This window comes from Chionomys nivalis, chromosome 23, assembly GCF_950005125.1.
Source record: "Chionomys nivalis chromosome 23, mChiNiv1.1, whole genome shotgun sequence".
Classification (NCBI taxonomy): domain Eukaryota; kingdom Metazoa; phylum Chordata; class Mammalia; order Rodentia; family Cricetidae; genus Chionomys; species Chionomys nivalis.
Window position 1 is genome coordinate 26556977 of NC_080108.1, and position 19236 is coordinate 26576212.

At 48.2% G+C, this 19236-nt stretch overlaps 1 protein-coding gene across 2 annotated transcripts in view; it reads right to left on the reverse strand.

Moving 5' to 3' along the window:
• Positions 1-19236, reverse strand: part of Pcsk6 (proprotein convertase subtilisin/kexin type 6) — a 190192-nt gene that overhangs the window by 80344 nt on the left and 90612 nt on the right. For both annotated transcript variants that reach the window (XM_057756100.1, XM_057756099.1), the window contains exons 7-9: positions 12623-12795; positions 6337-6549; positions 2303-2403 (exon numbers count right to left, since the gene is read on the reverse strand). In XM_057756100.1, the coding sequence (XP_057612083.1) occupies positions 2303-2403; positions 6337-6549; positions 12623-12795 (487 nt within the window). The remainder of the gene's footprint in view (positions 1-2302; positions 2404-6336; positions 6550-12622; positions 12796-19236) is intronic.

Below are 19236 nucleotides of genomic sequence, written 5' to 3' on the forward strand. Positions count from 1 at the left end.
GCACCCGCAACCCTCTGCCTGTCATCGGCTCCCACGGGCCCATAGGCAAGCTTACTAGGATGACAATTGATCATGAAGCAGGGCGTGTTTTCTATTTAGGTCTGACGAACAAAATTCCTTGCATGTTTCCAATAAGGAATGCAGGAAAACAGAGAGTGATGAATTGCTAAGTAAGAAAATGCAACTTTTCCACACAAGGAATTGATGATGGCAGAGCCCCAGGACACAGAAGCTAACATTTTGTTTTTGGCCTGAAATTTGAAAATATTTAGCTGCTTTTGTTAAATTGGTAGCATTTGAGTGTTTTGGCCTTTAGCTCTGTGGAAATCAGCACGCAAGCAGGCACAGTTTCAAGGATTGACACATCTCAAATATTCTCTCAGAATCAGCTAAAACCTCATCTAGAACAAAGAATTACTGCAAATGCCGGGCCCCTCTGTGACAATTGATGTCTAAACTGTTTCTGACTCTACAATTGTACATGGAGTGTTTATGTTTGAATGGGGAATGTCCCCGACAGGTTCCCAAGTTTGAATACTTGGTCTCTGGCTGATGGCATCTATTGTTGGGGAAGGTTGTAGAACCTCTCATAGGGTGAACCTACCAGCAAGAAAGGGGTCACTGGAAGTTGTGGGGGTGGACCTTGAAGGTGGTAACTTAGGCCTGGTCTAAAAGTTTTCCTTGATTTGCTAAAAATGCCTTAGTTAGTAATGACGTCTCAGTTAGGGTTTCTATTGCTGTGAAGAGACGCCATGAGGACAGCAACCCTTATAAAGTAAACATTTCATTGTGGTGGTTTGCTGAAGTTCAGAATTTCAGTCCCTATCATCATGGTGGGACAGGGTGACACGCAGGCAGACATGGTGCTGGAGAGGGAGCTGAGTACCCTACATCTTGGCTTACAGGCAACAGGAAGTGGTCTATCTCACTGGAAGGAGCTTGAGCAAAGGAAACTTCAAAGTCCACCTCCACAGTGACATACTTCCTCCAACAAGGCCACAGCTATTCCAGCAAAGCCACATCTCCTAATAGTGCCGCTTCCTTTGGGGGCCATTTTCTTTCAAACCACCAGGGCCAAGAAGTAACAAGCTGTGCCATGAGTTGTTGCCACCAGGACAGAGCCCAAGTTTCCTCCATGCCTTTTCCACCACGATGGACAGTATCTCTCCAAACTATAGGCCAAGAGTGAACTTCCTGTCACACTGAGAAGGTGACTCATTCATGCCATTAACCCTCTTCTGTCTGACCCATTCACATTTTGTAACTCTAGGATTTGTGGGACTTAGACAGGCAAAGGGGAACTTTGTCACTGTCAGTTAGAGAGACGCTGTGACAGTTTGGGTACATGGTTATGAGTGGAGATCTCTGGCCCATGCGCCTCCTGGGGTCCTACAAAGCAGAAGAGATAGTAGGCTTTACAAAGAGAAGAAACCACTCAGAGAATAGCCTAAAAAGAAAGGAAATTCTGACATGGACTACAACACAGACATGTATGTTTACCCATAACACCACATTAAATAAAACACACCAACCCCAAAGGGCAGAATAGGTAGGACATCCTTATCCAAAACGCAAAAGGGTATCATAGATTTTGAATTTTTGGAGTATCTGCATAGACTTAATAAATTTAACATCTTTAATCTGAAAATCTAAAATTCAAAACTCTTCCAGACCTTAAACACTCTGAACATGATATTAGCACTAAAACCCTTTCAGGTTTTGGAGCACTTTGGATTTGGTGCTTTAGGATTGGGGGTGCTTGGTGTGAAGTGTACGGTTCTGTTATGTGAGGTACTTAGACTCATCAAGTTCAAAGACAGGAAGCAGCATGGTGGTTGTCAGTGACTGAGGGGCGGGGTGTTATGCGCTGGACCATGGCACGTGCTAAAGTCCTAAGCCCCGCTCCTAAGAATGTGACTGTATTTCAAAACAGGGTTTACCAAAAGATAATTCAGGTAAATGAGGCTATCAGCTGTGCCAGCTAGAGGTGGCCAACAGCCCTGCTGTTGCCTCAATCCAGGCAGGGACTTTGAGGTCATGCATTTCTATTGTATGAGCAACCTTTGATGGCAGCCTGGGCAGATCAATACAGAGAATTAATGTTTAATGGGAACAAAGCTTCAGTTTGGGAAGATGACAAAATTCCATTGATGTGACAGTGGTGGGTACACAGCAATGACGATGGGATCACACAGCTGAGCTTGTCATTTAAAATCCTCAGGACGCTAGGTCTCAGGTTAGGTGTGTCCCGCCAGCATAGAAAACGCCTTTTCAAGGGAAAAGAAGGAAGGTCAAAACTTACTTTGCTTCCAGAGCCAGGGCAATGATGCCAGCCACCATGGGGGCTGAGACTGAGGTCCCAGTGTGACCGTCGGTGCAGCGCTGACGCAGATCCGTGGTGACCTGCATGAGAGGGAGGCATGTGGAGCAGGGCCGTGGACAGAGGCTGGCTCCCTCTGAGAGACCTGAGGCACTCGCAGGCTGCCGAGTGGAGAGAGTGACCCTGGGTGCCAGCGGCAGAAAAGGCATGCTGCCTGGCTCTTCTGGCTTTGTGCTCAGGAGCAAAACTGCAGATGCTCCTATAGATCAGGCTAATCCCAGAGTGTCACAGCAGGGAAAAGAAGCATCTAGAAACACTGGGTGTGCTTTCATGAGGGATCAGCTCAGCGGGCTCCTGAGGACCACAGAAGTCAGTGCAGACAAACGGTAAGGCAAGATAAAATGGACTCGCCGCTGACCCATCTTCCCGCAGGGCTCCATGTTCCTGCCCCTAAAATGCATGAAACTTGATTCCACCTACAGAGCTAAACTCAGTGACTCTGGACTTGAGGGGAGCAGAAAACTTCTGGTCAGGAAATGATCAGGAACCCAGATAGTGTTTCTACCTTTAGCTGCAAGGCAAGGACTGGGATGGTGGATCTGGACACCCTCCCTGGGGAACCCAAGTGCCCTTGTCATCCTAAGGCTTGCTGAGCAGAACAACAAGGCTGCTGGTCTTTGGGGGAAGGTGAGGCTGGCTCTGCCAGCTGGGGCTTTGCCTGTCCTCGCCTGAAGCCATGGCTCCAGGAGGGTGGGACACGGATTTAGAACCTCACAACTGCCCAACCTGACATGCACACCCCCTAGGAGGTCACAGGGGAAGAGGCTGAGATCAACACTCAATTTCGGTTGTGTTGGGTAGGAGCATGGCCCCTGTGACTTGTGCTCCTGGTTTTAATTCTCTGCCCTCTGTAGATGGAATCAAGGCTGCTAACCTTAAATCAGAGAGTCTTCTGGATTATTCAGCTGGGCCTGATAGAATCAGAAGGCTTTGGAGGTAGGAGGGAAAGCAGAAAAACCTGTTGGAAAGGTGAGGCATGAGAGGACTCCAGCCATCATGGCTGGCTTTGAAGAGCGAGCTGGAGAGACCCACACCAAGGGTGTAGGGAAAGAGGGGCTTTAAAAACAAGAATGTCCGTCACCTAACAGCCCACAAGGGAATGGGGACCTCAGTCCTACTGCCAGGGAGCTGAAACATGTCTAGGCTACATAAGCAAAGACCTCCCCAGAGATGCCAGGAGGCCAGAGAGCCCCTCTGACATGCTGACTTCAGCCTGGGCATCTGGAGCTGAGAGCCAGAGAGGTGGCCAGGCTTCTGAGCTGCAAAGTGGGGAGAAGCCAGGAGGCGCCCACCTGAGGATGCTAAGTTTATGATGACTCATAGGGCAGCAACAGGAAAGGAGCTCACCCGGGAAGTTCATGCAGCCTTTTTTTTTTTTTTTTTTTTTTTTGGTTTTCGAGACAGGGTTTCTCTGTGGGTTTGGAGCCTGTCCTGGAACTAGCTCTTGTAGACCAGGCTGGTCTCGAACTCACAGACATCCGCCTGCCTCTGCCTCCCGAGTGCTGGGATTAAAGGCGTGCGCCACCACCCGGCTTCATGCAGCCATTTTATGGAACCCCTGAGGATGAATTTCTCTGGCACTAAAGGTCGGATCTTTCCACACAGAGGTGCCCTCTGGTCAGTGAGGCTCACGATCCCCTAGGGGAGGGGTATCTAGCCTGGGTCATGTGTTCACCGGTCGATCTGACGGGTATTTCACCAGAAACCAGCTTCCTCGCTGCACTCAGTAGGACTAAAGCACCCCGAAGAAGCGTGAAGGGCCAGCCCAGGAAGGGCTTCTGTGACCCCTGCCCTTCTGTTGCCCCACACAGGTCAGCAGGGCATTGACCCCTGCCCTGGCTTGGTAAATAGTCTTTGGGTGGGATCTGTGAGCAAGCAAGGCCCAGGGTTGGCCCTCCAGGGGCAGAACAGGGGATTTAGGGAGGGAACAGGGACAACCCTGTGAGCGAGCAGAACAAAGGTGGGCAGAGCCCTCTCACATCTGAGGGCCCTGCTTGGAACGCTGCTCACATTCAATGAACTGACCCTCATCTTTAGTCCCCATGGGGAGAGGTAAAGGTTTTAGTTCTCTGGTCAACAGCCCTGTCTGCCCATGAGGAATTCCTCACTCCTGGTAGACGCTGCAGGAAGGAAGCACGCAGGGGGCGGGGTTTTGACTGACACTAGTGACGTGGGCCTCCTCCAACACACTAGAGCTCACCTGAACTCAAGGCTGTGAGGCACCTGCTGTCTTGAGAGCTTGCTCAGCCCCTTGCAGGACATTTTTGCCTCAAGCAAAAATTAGGCTCCAGTTAAGGGACAAAAATGCTCATCACGCTCTAAGCAGAGTTCCAGGACAGCAACTCTGACACTCAATTTTACCTTTCCCCCTCTCCCAACCATATCCTTCTTATCCATAAATATTGTTCAGAGGAGGGAAAATTATTTTAAAAGAAGGAATTCAAGAGAGATGGCACATGCCTGTCACCTCAGCATTTGTGAGGTGAAGTCGAGATGAACAGGAGTTAGTCTCTACTATACATTAAGTTCAAACCCAGCCTGGCCTACATAAGACCATCTCAGAAAAATAAAGTGTCTGTCTGTGTGTGTGTGTGTGTGTGAAGGGAATGAAGGTGTTCTGTAGCTTGATGTGTGCACACCCAAGCACCATAAGTAAGTAAATAAAGTCACGAGTCCTCCTTCCAGAACAGAGTGCCATCACCAAGGATGTAGTCCTAGCATAATGCATCCAAAAATGCCAACCTCAACTTGAACCCATTTAGCCAGTAGGCCTTTGCTCGGTTTCAGCCGAAGCATCTGTTTAATATAACGCTTCAACGAGTCCGTGCTCAAATGAGGAGGAAGAGGAAATTAGCAGGGCATGGCGCAGTCTCAGCTGCCCATCCCAGGGCTGGGTGATCCTGCGGGATGGGAAAGTAAGTCTTAACACCTCTGTGAACCAGCCTGGGCCACTACCAGGCCTGCAGCAGGACGACAGGGGCTGACCTTCCATGGGCACACAGCAAGCAGAGAACAGGAAGCCTATGTGCTCCCCAGAAAAAAAAATGTAAAAATAAATTTGAAAATAATTTGTGTCTTAGCAGCAGGAGGAATGAAAAGACACTGGTGAGCATTAAAATCAAACCATGTCTGGGCAGCTCCATGGGTTCATTTTCAAAATATCTACACACTAACTTAATGACTATGCATTTGAATTCTGCATTAATTTAGACTGGAAACCTCCCCCTTCTCTCCCTCCCTCCCTCCCTCCCTCCCTCCCTCCCTCCCTCCCTCCCTCCCTCCCTCCCTCCCTCCCTCCCTCCCTCTCTTTTTAATATAGGAAAGTGTGTACAGAAGGAAGAAGCATAAATTTCCAGTCACATACTTAAACGGTTACCATTTGAAAGGTAAATCAGGGGCTGGGAATGTGGCTCGGCGGTGGCGTTCCTGCCTACCCGGGGTTTGAGTACCAGAAAGAAGAATAACAGAAAACCAGCACTTCTGTTCACTGCAGTGAGCAGAGCTGGCAAAAGCTGTGGCTCCTCTTCCAAGCATCTAGGGCACGTCCCTTGGCAGCAGAGAAGCCTAGAATACTCGGGTTTCCAGAAAGTTTCAGCATAAAACCAAGACTTTCTATTTTACACATCAGAACAGGACTGGTCAACTGGACTCTGGGATGTGACCACAGAATTCCAGAGAGCTAAAAGGAGATATGACAAGGACGAACCCCATTCTTAAGTGACATTTTTAGGTCTCTAAAGTCAGAGAGGGGCTCATTGGCATTTCTGGGCACAGAGGAGTAAAGCATCTTACAAAAACAGTAAAGCCTAAGGCTGGCTGCCAAAGCACTGGGGTTGACCTTAGGTTCAGCTTGTCCACAGAGGGATGAGGCTGGGACTTGAGATCCAACAAAATCTGGTCCTGGCCAAACTTGCCCTTGGGAAAAGGGAGCCTTTTAACCTTAGGAGAGAACTTACAATCTTCCGTTCATAGAAGGCCCCACTGCTGTAGGTGGTGGCCAAGGTGGAGGCGCATTCCTCCAGGTACCAGGGTTTGTGGCCGTTCTCAGTGGTGCTGCTCACAGAGATGGTATAGATGCTGTTGGTGTAGCCATCGCAGGAGCAGTGGTCCCCTTCTCTTCCTCCGTTCCCAGAGGCCCAGACAAAGATGGAGCCCAGACCTTGGCGGCCCTACATGAAGCAAGAAGAAGAGGGTATCAGCAGCTGGGTGGGATCCCATGGGGAGGGTCTGCGATCCTGCCTTCAGCATGGCCTCCACAGGGCAGTGACGGTGCACTGGAACCACGGAGGGCCTGCCTGAGGGTTCCACTTGGGTTTCAGTGGAGCTATCTTGCCTGTGGTGACAGCATTAAGATCACAGACGCTCAAGATCCTGTCGGACACCTCTGTCCTTCGCAGGAAACCCCAGACCCCAATGCAAGCAGCTCCAGTTCCCACCACGTCATTAATTTCCATTGCAGTAGCTGAGGACCAAGGGCACTCGGCATAAGACCACGATTAGAGACAAACGATGGCAGAATTTGGAACTGTTTCAGTTTTACGGGTCAAAGGAGCTGGTTTCGAGAGGGAAGAGCAGGGATTTTCCAGAAAATACAGTCTCAGAGGTAAGCTTCTCAGAGGTCCAGCTAATTCTTCAAAGAGGGGTGAAGGGTGAGAGGTGAAGGGTGAGGGGTGAGCGTGGAGGGTGAGATTGTGGCTTCTGTATGTAACTGTTAGACAGGCATAGCCATACTCCAAAGCACTGCTCTATGTCTGCAGATGTCCCATTGGAGTTCCCAGAGGCGGCTGCCGTGGACACAAGGATACGTGCAAAAGCAGTCAAGTCAACCCAGGCTGCTGACTTCACTTGTTCCCTGGGAACGTGAAAGAGAGAAAGCACATGACAGTGGCAGGTCAGGCAGGTTCCTGCAGCCCTGGTCCACACTACACCCATGGGACCAATGGTTTCTGACCAAACTTCATGTCATCCCAGCTACAAACACTCGTTACTGATTAGCTCATGGAAGACTCGACTGAGTCACTCTCAACAGCTGGACCCAGAGGGTGCACCATGAATTGGACTTCCCAGGCTCTTAAGAATTGAGAACCCTCCCTTTCAAATGTAGGGAGTCAACCGACCCCGAGTCTGAGCAACTGGTCAATTTAAAGACGGCTTTCAAGCAGATTCTACAACCAGATGCATGAATCCCTCCTCAGAGTTCAGGGCTTTCCTTGGGGAAGAGGAGCCACCTGCTCTGGAAGCCTGTGACACTCGATTTTGCAGACTTAAGAGACTTTGGTTCTAGGCTAAGGTTCCCAATAAAACCCACAGGGAGGTTACTGATGCCCTCAGCCCTGCTATGTCAGGGCAGCTCCTTTTCTCTGCTTCCTCCCTCTCAAGACAGGCTTTTCTGAATGCCCAGGAGTTTTCCACAAAGGTTACCTGTACTTAGCAACAAAGGGTAATTTCTGCAGTTGGAGAGATGAATCAGCAGTTCAGAGCACTTGCTGCTCTTGCAGAGGACCTGGGTTCTATTCCCAGCACCCACCTGATGGCTCACAACCATCATAACTTCAGTTCCAGGGGATCTGATGCCCTCTTCTGACCTCTGCAGGCACCAGACGTGCATGTGGTGTACACAGACGGATGCAGGAAAAACATTAACACACACACACTAAAGTAAAAAACATTCTAAGAAATAGGTTAACTTCTAGAAGAAAGGCACAAACTCAGGAAATGGGTGTGGCTGTGTGAACTGGGCCTGTGTCAGGATGCTTCCATCAACAATGGATCACACAGGTGCAGAGAAGCTAGGCGTGTGGAAGGCTTTTGTGCCATCGAAGTGTGAGTAAGAACTCTATTCATGAGGCTCGCATCGTGACGAAGCCCTAATGATGGCTTTCTTGGAGGATGTCCTCATCATTAAGCAAAGCAAGACTATAATTACCTGTTGGAAAAGATGAACCAGAAGCCAGCTTAAATGGACTAAGATCCAAATAAAAAGACATTTAGCCCAGCAGAGCCTATCTATTCCAGACACGAACCATCCCCAAGATACTGTCACTTTCAACTCCATCCCCAATGCAGAACCCTTTATAAAATGTTCTTATTTTGTAAAGTTCAACAATCTTATTATTCTGGAAGTGTAGGGAACAACTTAAAATAGTGCTCCTCACTCTTGAATGTGTGCCCACCGAATCACAAGGGGATCTTGTTACAAACACCTTTGGGTCCAGCGAGTCTGGGGTGGCCTGTCAATTAGTTGTACAGCACACTAATAGACATGGGAGGTAAATCAATTACAAAAGAGTTTATTTGATTCAGTTTTGTAGGTTTCAGCCCACGACTGGCAGATGCCATTGTCTTAGCCTTTGATGTCAATGCCACCATAGAGACCATGGCAGAGGAAGTCTATGTGCCACATGGTGGGGATGGGAGTAGGGGAGCGGAGCCCCACAATCTCCTTCAAGGTGTGCTGGCAATGACCAGCCGATATCCTGCTAGACCCGGCCTCTTCCAGTTTCCCCCACCCCCCGGGCAGCACCATGCTCATGGGATTGCAATTCTGCATGCCTAAGAATTTCAGCCCACACCTTTCTGCCAATCCCAGCCCTTCCCCCGACACCGGGCACTCACTGCCTCACTACTTCCCAAAGGCACCGCAGCATCGTGTCTTACTGTGGGTTTCTAGAGAGACAGAGCTGGGGGGGGGTGCAGAGAACACAGCTAGGCTCAGGCTGTGAAGAAAGACCTTGGCTGTCCCTGGAGGTTTTAGGTTCACTTCCCACATTTCGTATCTGAACAGGAGCTGAGACTGGGGTGTGTGGATGTTCCAACTTCAGCCATGAACTTGCATTTCCATTTGGGAAAGTTACAACTTGAATTCCAAACTGCACTGGTATCCTCCCTGGGGGCGGGCTGTTAGGAACACCCTCCCGAGGGCAGGAGAACCCCAGTCATCTGGATGAGGCCAGCTGTTCTTTATCTCAGTGTTTAATCCCCTTTCTGAGTGAACACTTGAGTGTGGCATTAAATAGATCCTGATGCCCAATAATGGCTTCTAAAGGCTCCTGCCACCCTACCACATCATCTACTGAAGACAAAGCCACCATTTTACAGAAAAAGATAGCAGATCACAAATGGGGTGACATGGAGGAGTAGCGGATGGGGAGATGGGCTTTGGTTGGACGCTATCACATTTCTGGAGTATTCTTCTTGGCATCTCTAGACAGCTGTGATTTAAGGGGCCTGTCTAACATACTTTACTTCAGATGACTAAAATTTAAGTGGTGTCTGTATTTTAAGAAAACATGTCAAGAATGGGTGGGGGTTTCTGCATAACCCTCTACGTATCCTGTTACCCCGACAACCTGATGGAGCAGCTGCCGCTCAGGGTTCAGAATGTAAATCTCTTCTTTGCAGCTCCAGCTTGAGTAAGCTCCATACACAAACCCAAGTACACCGCACGTGACCCCGTGAAAACCGGCATCTCCCCTCCTGGACGCAGAGCTCCAAGCCACATCTTTAGAAAGCGTCTCGTAGGAATGCCAGCTGTTTGGCATTAGCACCATTCCTACTGATGCCTTTGGTGCAGCGAATGCGACCTCCGACTGCAGTCAGCCTCTCCGGAGCTGCAGCTCAGCTTTCCTCTACGATGTTTCACTTGTCACTGAGTCTGAGATCTGAGTGATCTAATGGTGGGAGGGGACTGAGTCATGGAAACAAGGGATTTATTTATTCAGCAATCCCAGGCAGGGCGGAGGCTCACTCGGTCATGCCTGAGTCTGCCAGTACTCTCCTAACTCAACACGTGACCCAGCACACGGCCCAGCACATGGCTCCGCTCAGGTGCTCAGCAGAATAATGGAAGCTGCCCCTGCGTCCTGCTGGAGTAGCAGAGTGGAATGGTCCGTGTTCTGAGCCTGAGCATGGGTCTTACAGTCTGTCTGTCTGTCTGTACGCTGCCTCTTTTACTTTTCTTCCTCTAACTGTTGAACACCACCCTGTTCCTGATTGCTGATTTCTCAGGCACTGTGGCTTTGGGTGGCATGGTGCAAGGGCACTGAATAAGGATGGCGTCCCTCATGCTGTGCACACTAGGTGTGCCTGGCAGGAGGTGAAGACACAGCACACCCTTTAACTGAGAAGTGTCGAGAAATGAAGATGCTCCAGGGATTCAGCGTGGCCGGAGGTGGCAAGGCAGGATGTCCTCTGGCAAAACTCTTGTTGCCATAGAAAAGATAACACACAGTGACCAACTCAATACACCCAAGAAAGAAATCAAGTGGCAATCAGAAAGACAGCCCTGAGCAGAGTTTAAAGACGAGGGCTGGGAAACCGGTCTAGTCAGTAAAATACTTGCCACTCAAGCAAGAGGACCCAAGTTTGATGGCCGGAAATCACTTGTAAAAATAAAGAAAGAAGAAAGAAAAAGCTGGTGAATGACCCACACAACCCCAATGCTGGGAGATAGAGACAGGCTTGCTGGCCAGTCAGACTAGCCAATCAGCAAGCTCTAAGTTCAGTGCACCTAATGAGAAACTGTATCTCAAAAAATAAGGTGGTGGCACATGTCTTTAATCCCAGCCCATGGGAGGCATAGTAGATCGCTGTGAGTTTGAGGGCAGCCTGGTCAACATGAGATCCCAGTCAATCAAGGGTGACATGGTAAGACCCTGACTCAAAGATAAAGAAATAGGGGCTGGAGAGATGGCTCAGGAGTTAAGAGCACTTTCTGTTCTTGCGGAGGACCCAGGTTCAGTTTCTAGCACCCACACCGAGGCTTACAACTGTCTATAACTCCAGATCCATGGGATCCAATGTCTTCTTCTGGCCTCTGTGGCACTAGGCATGCACATGGTGCATATATATATGTATATGTATATATGTGTATATATATATGTATATATAAGTATATATATACATATATATATACATACTTGCAGGCAAAAAACACTTAAAAAATAAAATCTTTAAACAAAGGAAATAAATAAAGTGAAGAACATTTGAAGAAGAAATTTGATGTTGACCTCTGGCACACATGTGCGCGCGCGCACACACACACACACACACACACACAGAGGGTACGGGATTGTTCCTCTCTGGGGTAAGACTGCAGGGGAGAGGGTAGACAGACAGAGTTAGAAAAGCTGTCTGCAGTGTAATTTGAGTGTTTTTTGTTTTGTTTTGTTTGAGACAGGGTTTCTCTGTGTAGCTCTAGCTCTCCTGGAACTCACTCTGTAGACTAGGCTGGCCTCGAAGTCACAGAGATCCACTTGCCTCTACCTCCTAAGCGCTGGGATTAAAGGCATACACCGCCACAGCTGGCTCTTTTTGATTGATTTTTTTTTAATTCACTGCATCTGAATTACTGTGTATGGGTTACAATATAATAAAAATCTTTTAAAAATGTTTTAAGTCATATAAATATAAATAATGAAATAGGCTCAATCCTGCCCCCTTGCTTTCCTGTTTTCCACAGGAATTAGAAACGCCTGGGTTTCTTCACAGACCCTGCCTCACATCCCAGCCCTGCCAACATTCATTTAGCCACACCTATGCAGTGGGCTGGGGCTTATTGGGCCACCCAGGGCCGCCTGGATGCTGACCATAACTGTGTCTGACTATTCCAAGAAACTGCCCTCACCTGGAACTCTGTCTCACCGCCTGGCTTGTAAAATCTGGTTCATCTCCTTCTAGCTCTTCCTAAACTCAATTCTCCTGAGTCCCCTATCCCGCCAGCTCTCCACGCTGACAATGGGTGACGCCCAGAGGGTAGGCCTCCTGGGACGAGCCTACCACCCTCCCAGTTGAGGAGATAGTCAGTCTTTTAGATGGTCCTCATATTTGCCTCTGAAACTGTAACTGTGTTGGGCTGTGTGGTACTAAGAGTGCGGGTGTCTAGGTGACAGCTCTCTGCTGCCATGAGGCTTTGGAGTAGCCACACCCCACAGCAGACGGAAACTTCCACTCATTATTTTACCTCCATAGTTCAAGGAGCAGGCCGGGAGATCTGATTGTGCTGCCTCCCACCACCTACACACATCTCTTCCGACTCCAATGGAGCAGTTCATGGATGGGGAGTGCTAGGCTGGCTCTCCCTGGACCAGCGGGGGCAGCCCAGAGCCCTTCATTCTGGCACTGCAGGGCTTTCCTGCCAGTCTTGTTTCAGGCCACGACTGATGTCACTCTGATATTTAAATGGTGAAGATGTTCAGTCACCCCCACCCTGAGTGCTCCCCTGTAGTCCTAGGTTACTCACACCTTTTTAATGCCATACTCGAAAGCCTGTTTAGCCAGACGGCCGGGCCCGTCCACCGTCTTCCCGTCGTCATCTGGCCCCCAGCTGGCGCTGTAAATATCAATGTAGTTGGGTCTGATGCCCAGGGACTTGGCCTCAACGACATCAGTCACATCGCCGTCCAGCATCCGGATGCCTGCAAGCAGAAGGGGAGGCTCACTGTCAGCGCTGGGGAGTCTGAGCATGGGACCAGTGAAGAACCCTGGGACCAGGAAGCCTGCAAGGGCTGGGAGCCCCAGGAAGCTTATCCCAGGACACTATGCCACTAGGTTCCCAGGAGGCGCTTGTAGCCGCTAGTTTTATGCCCTTTTGAAACAAGCTATAGTCATTTTGGAAGAGGAAACCTCAATTGAGAAAATGCCCTCACCAGACTGGCCTATGTGGGGCATTTTCTTGCTTGATGATTGATATGGGAGGGCCCAGCCCACTGCTAGAGATGCCACCCCTGGGCAGGTGGTCCTAGGAGGTACAAGAAAGCAGGTTCAGCAAGTCATCGATGAGCAAGCCAGTAAGCAGCACCCCTCCGTGGACTCTGTATAAGTTCCTGCCTCCAGGTTCCTGCCCTGCTTGAGTTCCTTCCCTAATTCCCTCAGTGATGGGTACACCTGAGAAATAAACCCTTTCCTCCCCGTGGTGCTTTTGGTTATGGTATTTTAATGACCATCATACTTGGACAGTTTCTATTCAAACTAGTCCTGATACATTCTGGTCTGAAGCTAGAAGGGCCTATCTGGTCTGAACTGGTTTGGGGTACCTATGCAGTCAGACAAAACTATTCCTTAAGTGAACGGTAAAGGAGAATTTTCTATTCAGCATCCTATACATATGCATAATCGAGAGTGCATCTGATTAGTGCACAGAGTGAAAAGGCCTGGGTAAAGTAAGCCTGCCAATCCAAACAGAGAATCCCCCACTATACCCTCAGTAAACAACTCTTCCTTCTCTTGAACCCCATAAAAGGCAGCCCCGAACAATAATCAGGACCCCTGAATACCCCCACTCGTGTGGTCTACTGTCAGTCTCCATACCATAGTTCTTTCTAATCTGTATGTAGTATAGCTTTCCTTTGGAACAAAGTTTCCTTGAAACTGCAGCCTGCATCAGCTTTTAGTTCATACTTGAATGAGAAGCCGAGAAACCACTGGTCCAGATCCCAGCCACCAGTAACACCTCCCTGAGCGTCTCCAGAGCCTCCTGGGCCTGGCTCTGTGTGTGCGATGGCCCTGCCTTTCACTGAAACGTTCTCCATCTTAGAGCTACTTAAGACATAATAGGAAAGCATAGCTTACACTCTTTGATGGAAGCTTAATACAGAAATAACCAAGGATGCCACTTAGCTCACTTTCTTTGAATATTTATCTTCACCTGAAACACACGTTCATCCCAAATCTTTTCCTTTTTAAGAAACTGAACTCCAAGTGAAGCACTCCGCTGTGTGGTTACGGCTGTTTTCAAAGTATGGCTATGAACGGCCTTGCACTCTGGCCTTACCCACGTCAGGCCCAGGAAGCCCTTCCTCTGCAGCTGACCTCATCGCTGACCTCATCGTGGAGGGGGTCTGTGCCTCTCCTGTCCTGGACCTCCACAGGGATCTTCAAGAACTGAAATTCTGTTCTTGAACTATAATAGACATTCATTCATAGACATGGAGATGAGTCATCTCTGCGTCCATTGTTCTGTACCCACAGACTCAACCCAAAACACATGTGAAAAACACCTGGGAGCACCCCCCCCAAAAAAGCCCAACTGTTTTCTGTATGATACTGGGATAGACTTTTTTTGTCACTATTTCCTCAATAATAAACGACTATACACAGTACTAATACTGTAACATATATTATGCATAATCAAGTGATTTCACAGATACAGGGGGATGTGAGCAGGCTCTGTGTAAATGCTACACCATTTCATATAAAGGACTTTAGCCCAAGCACTTTGGCATCTCTATGGGCTCTGCACCTAGTCCCCGTGGGTCTATTGTAGTACTTCACCCTGGGATCAGGAGCTGGTTCCCAACACAAGCAGGAGCAGTCGCAGAAAGCAGAGGTCCCAGAGACAAGTACCTCATGTGAATTAAACCCCAGGGTCCCACTTCACTGTATACATGGAGATCCTCATGTAACCCTGCTTCCGACTAGCTGCTGAGCTCAGAACCTTAATACATGCCTCCAATTTTTTTTTGTCTTGTATCTTCTTGTAGCACACAAGTTACAAATAAGTAGATATACTTTATCATTCAGCAAAGTGTGACTTTCTTCCCTGTGTGGAATAGCAAGATTCATAAGCCTTCTCTTTAACCAGTTTTTAAGGCTCAGGTTCCTCTATACCATCTGCCCCAAAGTTCCATGTTCATAAGCAAGAGGTCCATTGCTATGGAGGAATCTTGGGAGGCTCTACAATGTAATCAGCAATGCAGTAGGGCAGGAGGGCTGCTCTGGGGTACAGTAGCCCGGCCTTATACTTAAGTGTAAGGTTTAACTGGAAACACCTGCTCTGAAGGTGTGGGATTTCTCTGCAAAATCAGTGCCAGAGAGATTTACTGAATATATAATGATGATGATGATGATGATAATAATAATACAATAATCTCAGAAGTCCAAGGGTGGTGCCCAGAGCCATGTAAGGAGTCAGCTGGGGTGCACAGACCACAGTGGGAAATCAGGATGGACTCAGAGGAAGAGCCTGTCCATTAAGGTTTGATGCCCCCCCCCCCCCAAAAAAAAAGCAGCAGGGATGGATGTTGGCTTAGCGGCACCTGTCTTCTCTGGCTCTCCATCCACTTCCTGTCACCCTGCCACCTGAAACACCACGACTAGTCATGCATAGGGACTTAGACACTACCACCCCAAATCACCTGCTTCTGGCAGGGGAGACCCTCACTGCAGCAGCAGGCCCCCTTCTGGCTAGCAGACACAAGGATGCATCATGGGTGGGAGTCCTGCTCTGGCTGCCAACTGTGACCAGACAGGGACCCTGGAGGTTCTCTCACGGTACTTGGTTTTCTGTCTAAGGCCATATAGGAAGTCAGCTGCACTATGGGCTGCCAAATGAAGGGGAAAGTACCTGGGACATTGAATGTGCTTGACTCCACTGGATCTCAGTTTTCCTAACTGTGAAAATGGACATAATTTCAGTATCCAATTACTTCCCTATTTTCTGACGATATAGCGTATAGTATCTATGAAGAGGGACATCTGCATACCTGCTAGCTCTAAAGCCTAAGAAAATGATGGATAGTACGCAATGCAAGCAAGAGGGTAAGACTCAAGGGACTGAAGAAGATCTCATGGAACCCTGCTTAGTTCTCAAGAGCGGGGACTGACACTAAATTGTTCTCTGGCTTCTATGTCATCCTGCAGTCTCTTTCTCTTGCAAATGCTCCTGGTGGGGGGGGGGGATTCCCCTGCCACCAGCCATATTATTGATGTAGCCAAGGGAAACCCCACCAAAGTTGGCACTATGCTGGCTCAACTGCAAGCCTCCAAAACGGAGAGCTGGAGAAGACCCGTGTGTGAGTTACTCAGGCTCGGATATTTTGTCATAGCAATGGAAAGTAGACCGCTATGTCCCAGTTCTCAGTGGGGCTACAGAAATAGGAGAGAATTCCTTCTGCCTTTAAGGTTCAGCAGCAGACTCCTAGGGCAAGAGAGCTAGCTGGTCATGTGGGTGGCCAAAGCCAGTCCTGTGGTTCTAGTGCTGAAAATGGAACCTGCTATTCTAAGGTTTTTCATACCGGTTATAGATGCTGAGATGCCGATTTCTAAATGAGAAGAACGGAATACCAAGAGACATCCAAAAATATACACAAACATACAGGCAGAGTGAACCCCACCAGTTCTCACAATGCTCTCCATCCTGAAGGGGGCTGACTGGCACGTGAGAAGTTAAGTGTTGCGTATTGAGATTTTGACAGTGCATCTATTTCCCCAGCACTGACAGTTGCCAACAGAGAAAGGTAAATATTTTCAGTAGAAACCTGCTGTTCCAACATTAGCTTTAAATGTGAATGGCTCCCTGCAAATGCCAAGGAGAGGAAGGGGGAAAAAAAAAACAGTCATCATTTCTCTAATGAAAAAAAAAAGAGAAAAAAGAAAGGCTCATTTACTATAAATTGCTGGAGATAAAAATAATCTGGACAGATCATTTGGATGGCAAACTAACTCCTGTTGTTAGCGTGTGCTGGGCTGCTTTCCTGTGGGCAGGGCCAGAGCACAGGACACATAAACACAGTTTACCCCTCGGCTCTGACGGCAGAGTCTGTGGGTTCCAGGTAGATAGATAAGGTGGTTGACCCTGGTGACTTCACGCGTGAGTGGAACAGGAGACTGCAAACAGGAGTCAATCTCCACAAGATGATTCCAGGTACCCCTAGAAGTCCATCCTGGGGAGCACTGGGCAGGCTCCCCCCATCCTGGGGAGCACTGGGCAGGCTTGCCTCCTTTCAGTAACGCACCCAGTCCCATTGTTTAAATGCCCTGGGAGAACCTGGCTGAAACCAATGATCTTAGAAGTCTCTTCGTACAAGTTAAAAGAAAACACCAGTTTTCTCATAGTGATCCATCTTTCCTCCCTGTTTCTGATTTATGTGGTGATTTTCTGGACTACAGGCTTGTGCAAAGCAAGGCAAATATGGCCGTATGCAGCTGAAAACTACTTTCTGACGGAGTTCAGCATGAAAAGGAAGAAAAAGAACACACACACACATGCACACATGCACACACACGGGCTCTGGTCCCATAGGAGAAGTCAGCCATATTGCCTGCCTGCCTGTTAATGTCTGGAGGAAGGCAGGGGGGCTGCCATGCTGGGGCCACTTTTGTTTATTGAGCAGTAATGTATTTCGCCTTTAGCTAATGAGCGGCAACGCAGGAGCGATGAACAGCAGCCAGGAAAATGAGATTGTAGCTTCCCGAGTGTGACAAATGGCCCTCCTCAACAAATCCAACTCATTAATCCTGGGTTTGTTTCAGTAAATCCACAGAGAAATGTTTGTTTGTTTGTCTGTTTTCCAGCAAAACCATAGTTCATTCTGTCCCATGAGTAGCTGTGCAGGGCAAGTTTCAACAGTTGTTCAAAAGGCCACAAATGGGGCTGGAGAGATGGCTCAGCAGTTAAGAGCACTGGCTGCTCTCTCAGACAGCCTGGATCTGGTCGACAGTATTCACTTGTTAGCCCACAACTGCCTGTAGTTCTACTTACAGAGGATGTGATGCCTTCTTCCAGCCCCCGAAAGTAATAGGCACACACATGGTGTACATACATACGTGCAGGCAAAATAGTCACACATAGAAAATAAAAATCATTTCTTAACGTCCACAGATTCACAGAACTGTCAAGTCTCATAATCTCCTTAGAGTCTTTTAGTCTCTAAACACGCCCCACGTGACAGCCTTTTTCCAAGGACCCAGGAAGCTGAAGTCTACAGAGCTGTCAAGACATACCTACAATCTGCCATTGTCCCAGGAAGTACATGACAGTGTGGTAGAGAAAGTTGGGTCTCTCTCAGGCTCCCATGCTATTCCTGATCTCGCAACACAGCATCCATCTCTTCCCAGAGACAGAGGTAGCTGCAGCCAACAAAGTACCTGCATACCACGGCTGCATACCACATGCATACACCCATGGGCTCACCTGCATACCATACTTATACATGCACCCATGGGCTTACTTGCATACCATATATATGCATGTACCCATGGGCTTACCTGCATACCAAGTACATGCACCCATGGTTTGCCCTGTATACCATGGACATACACCCATGGGCTTCACACCTGCACCAACAAGATGAGGCTCCAAGTAGGTTCTTATGTTAACTGTCTTCTGATGCATTGACACTTGGGGGTTTTGCTAACCCTGAAGAGACTTTCCTCTTCTGCCTTGACTATCTTCCAGACAAGGTAAATGACTCCCATAGAAAAGTATGTCTTTCAACTCAAGAAACTGGTCATCAAAGGAACAAATAATCCAATAAAAATGGGGTTCAGACCTAAACAGAGAACTCTCAACAGAGGAATCTAAAATGGCCGAAACACTTAAGGAAATGCTCAACATCCTTAGTCATCAGAGAAATGCAAACCAAAACAACTCAGAGATTCCATCTTACACCTGTAAGAATGGCCAAGATCATAAACACTGATGACAACTTATGCTGGAGAGGTTGTGGGGTAAAGGGAACACTCCTGCATTGCTGGTGGGAGTGCAAGCTGGTACAGCCCCTTTGGATATCAGTATTGTGATTTCTCAGAAAATTCAGAAACAACCTTCCTCAAGACCCAGCAATACCACTTTTGAGTATGTACCCTAAGGATGTTCAATCATACCACAAGGACATGTGCCCAACTATGTTCATAGCAGCATTGTTTGTCATAGCCAGAACCTGGAAACAACCTAAATGTCCCTCTACCGAAGAATGAATGAAGATATGGTACATTTACACAACGGAGTACTACACAATAGGAAATAAAATCTTGAAATTTGCAGACAAATGGATGGATCTAGAAAACATCATATTGAGTGAGGTAACCAGACTCAGAAAGACAAATATCATATGTACTCACTCATAAGTGGCTTTTAG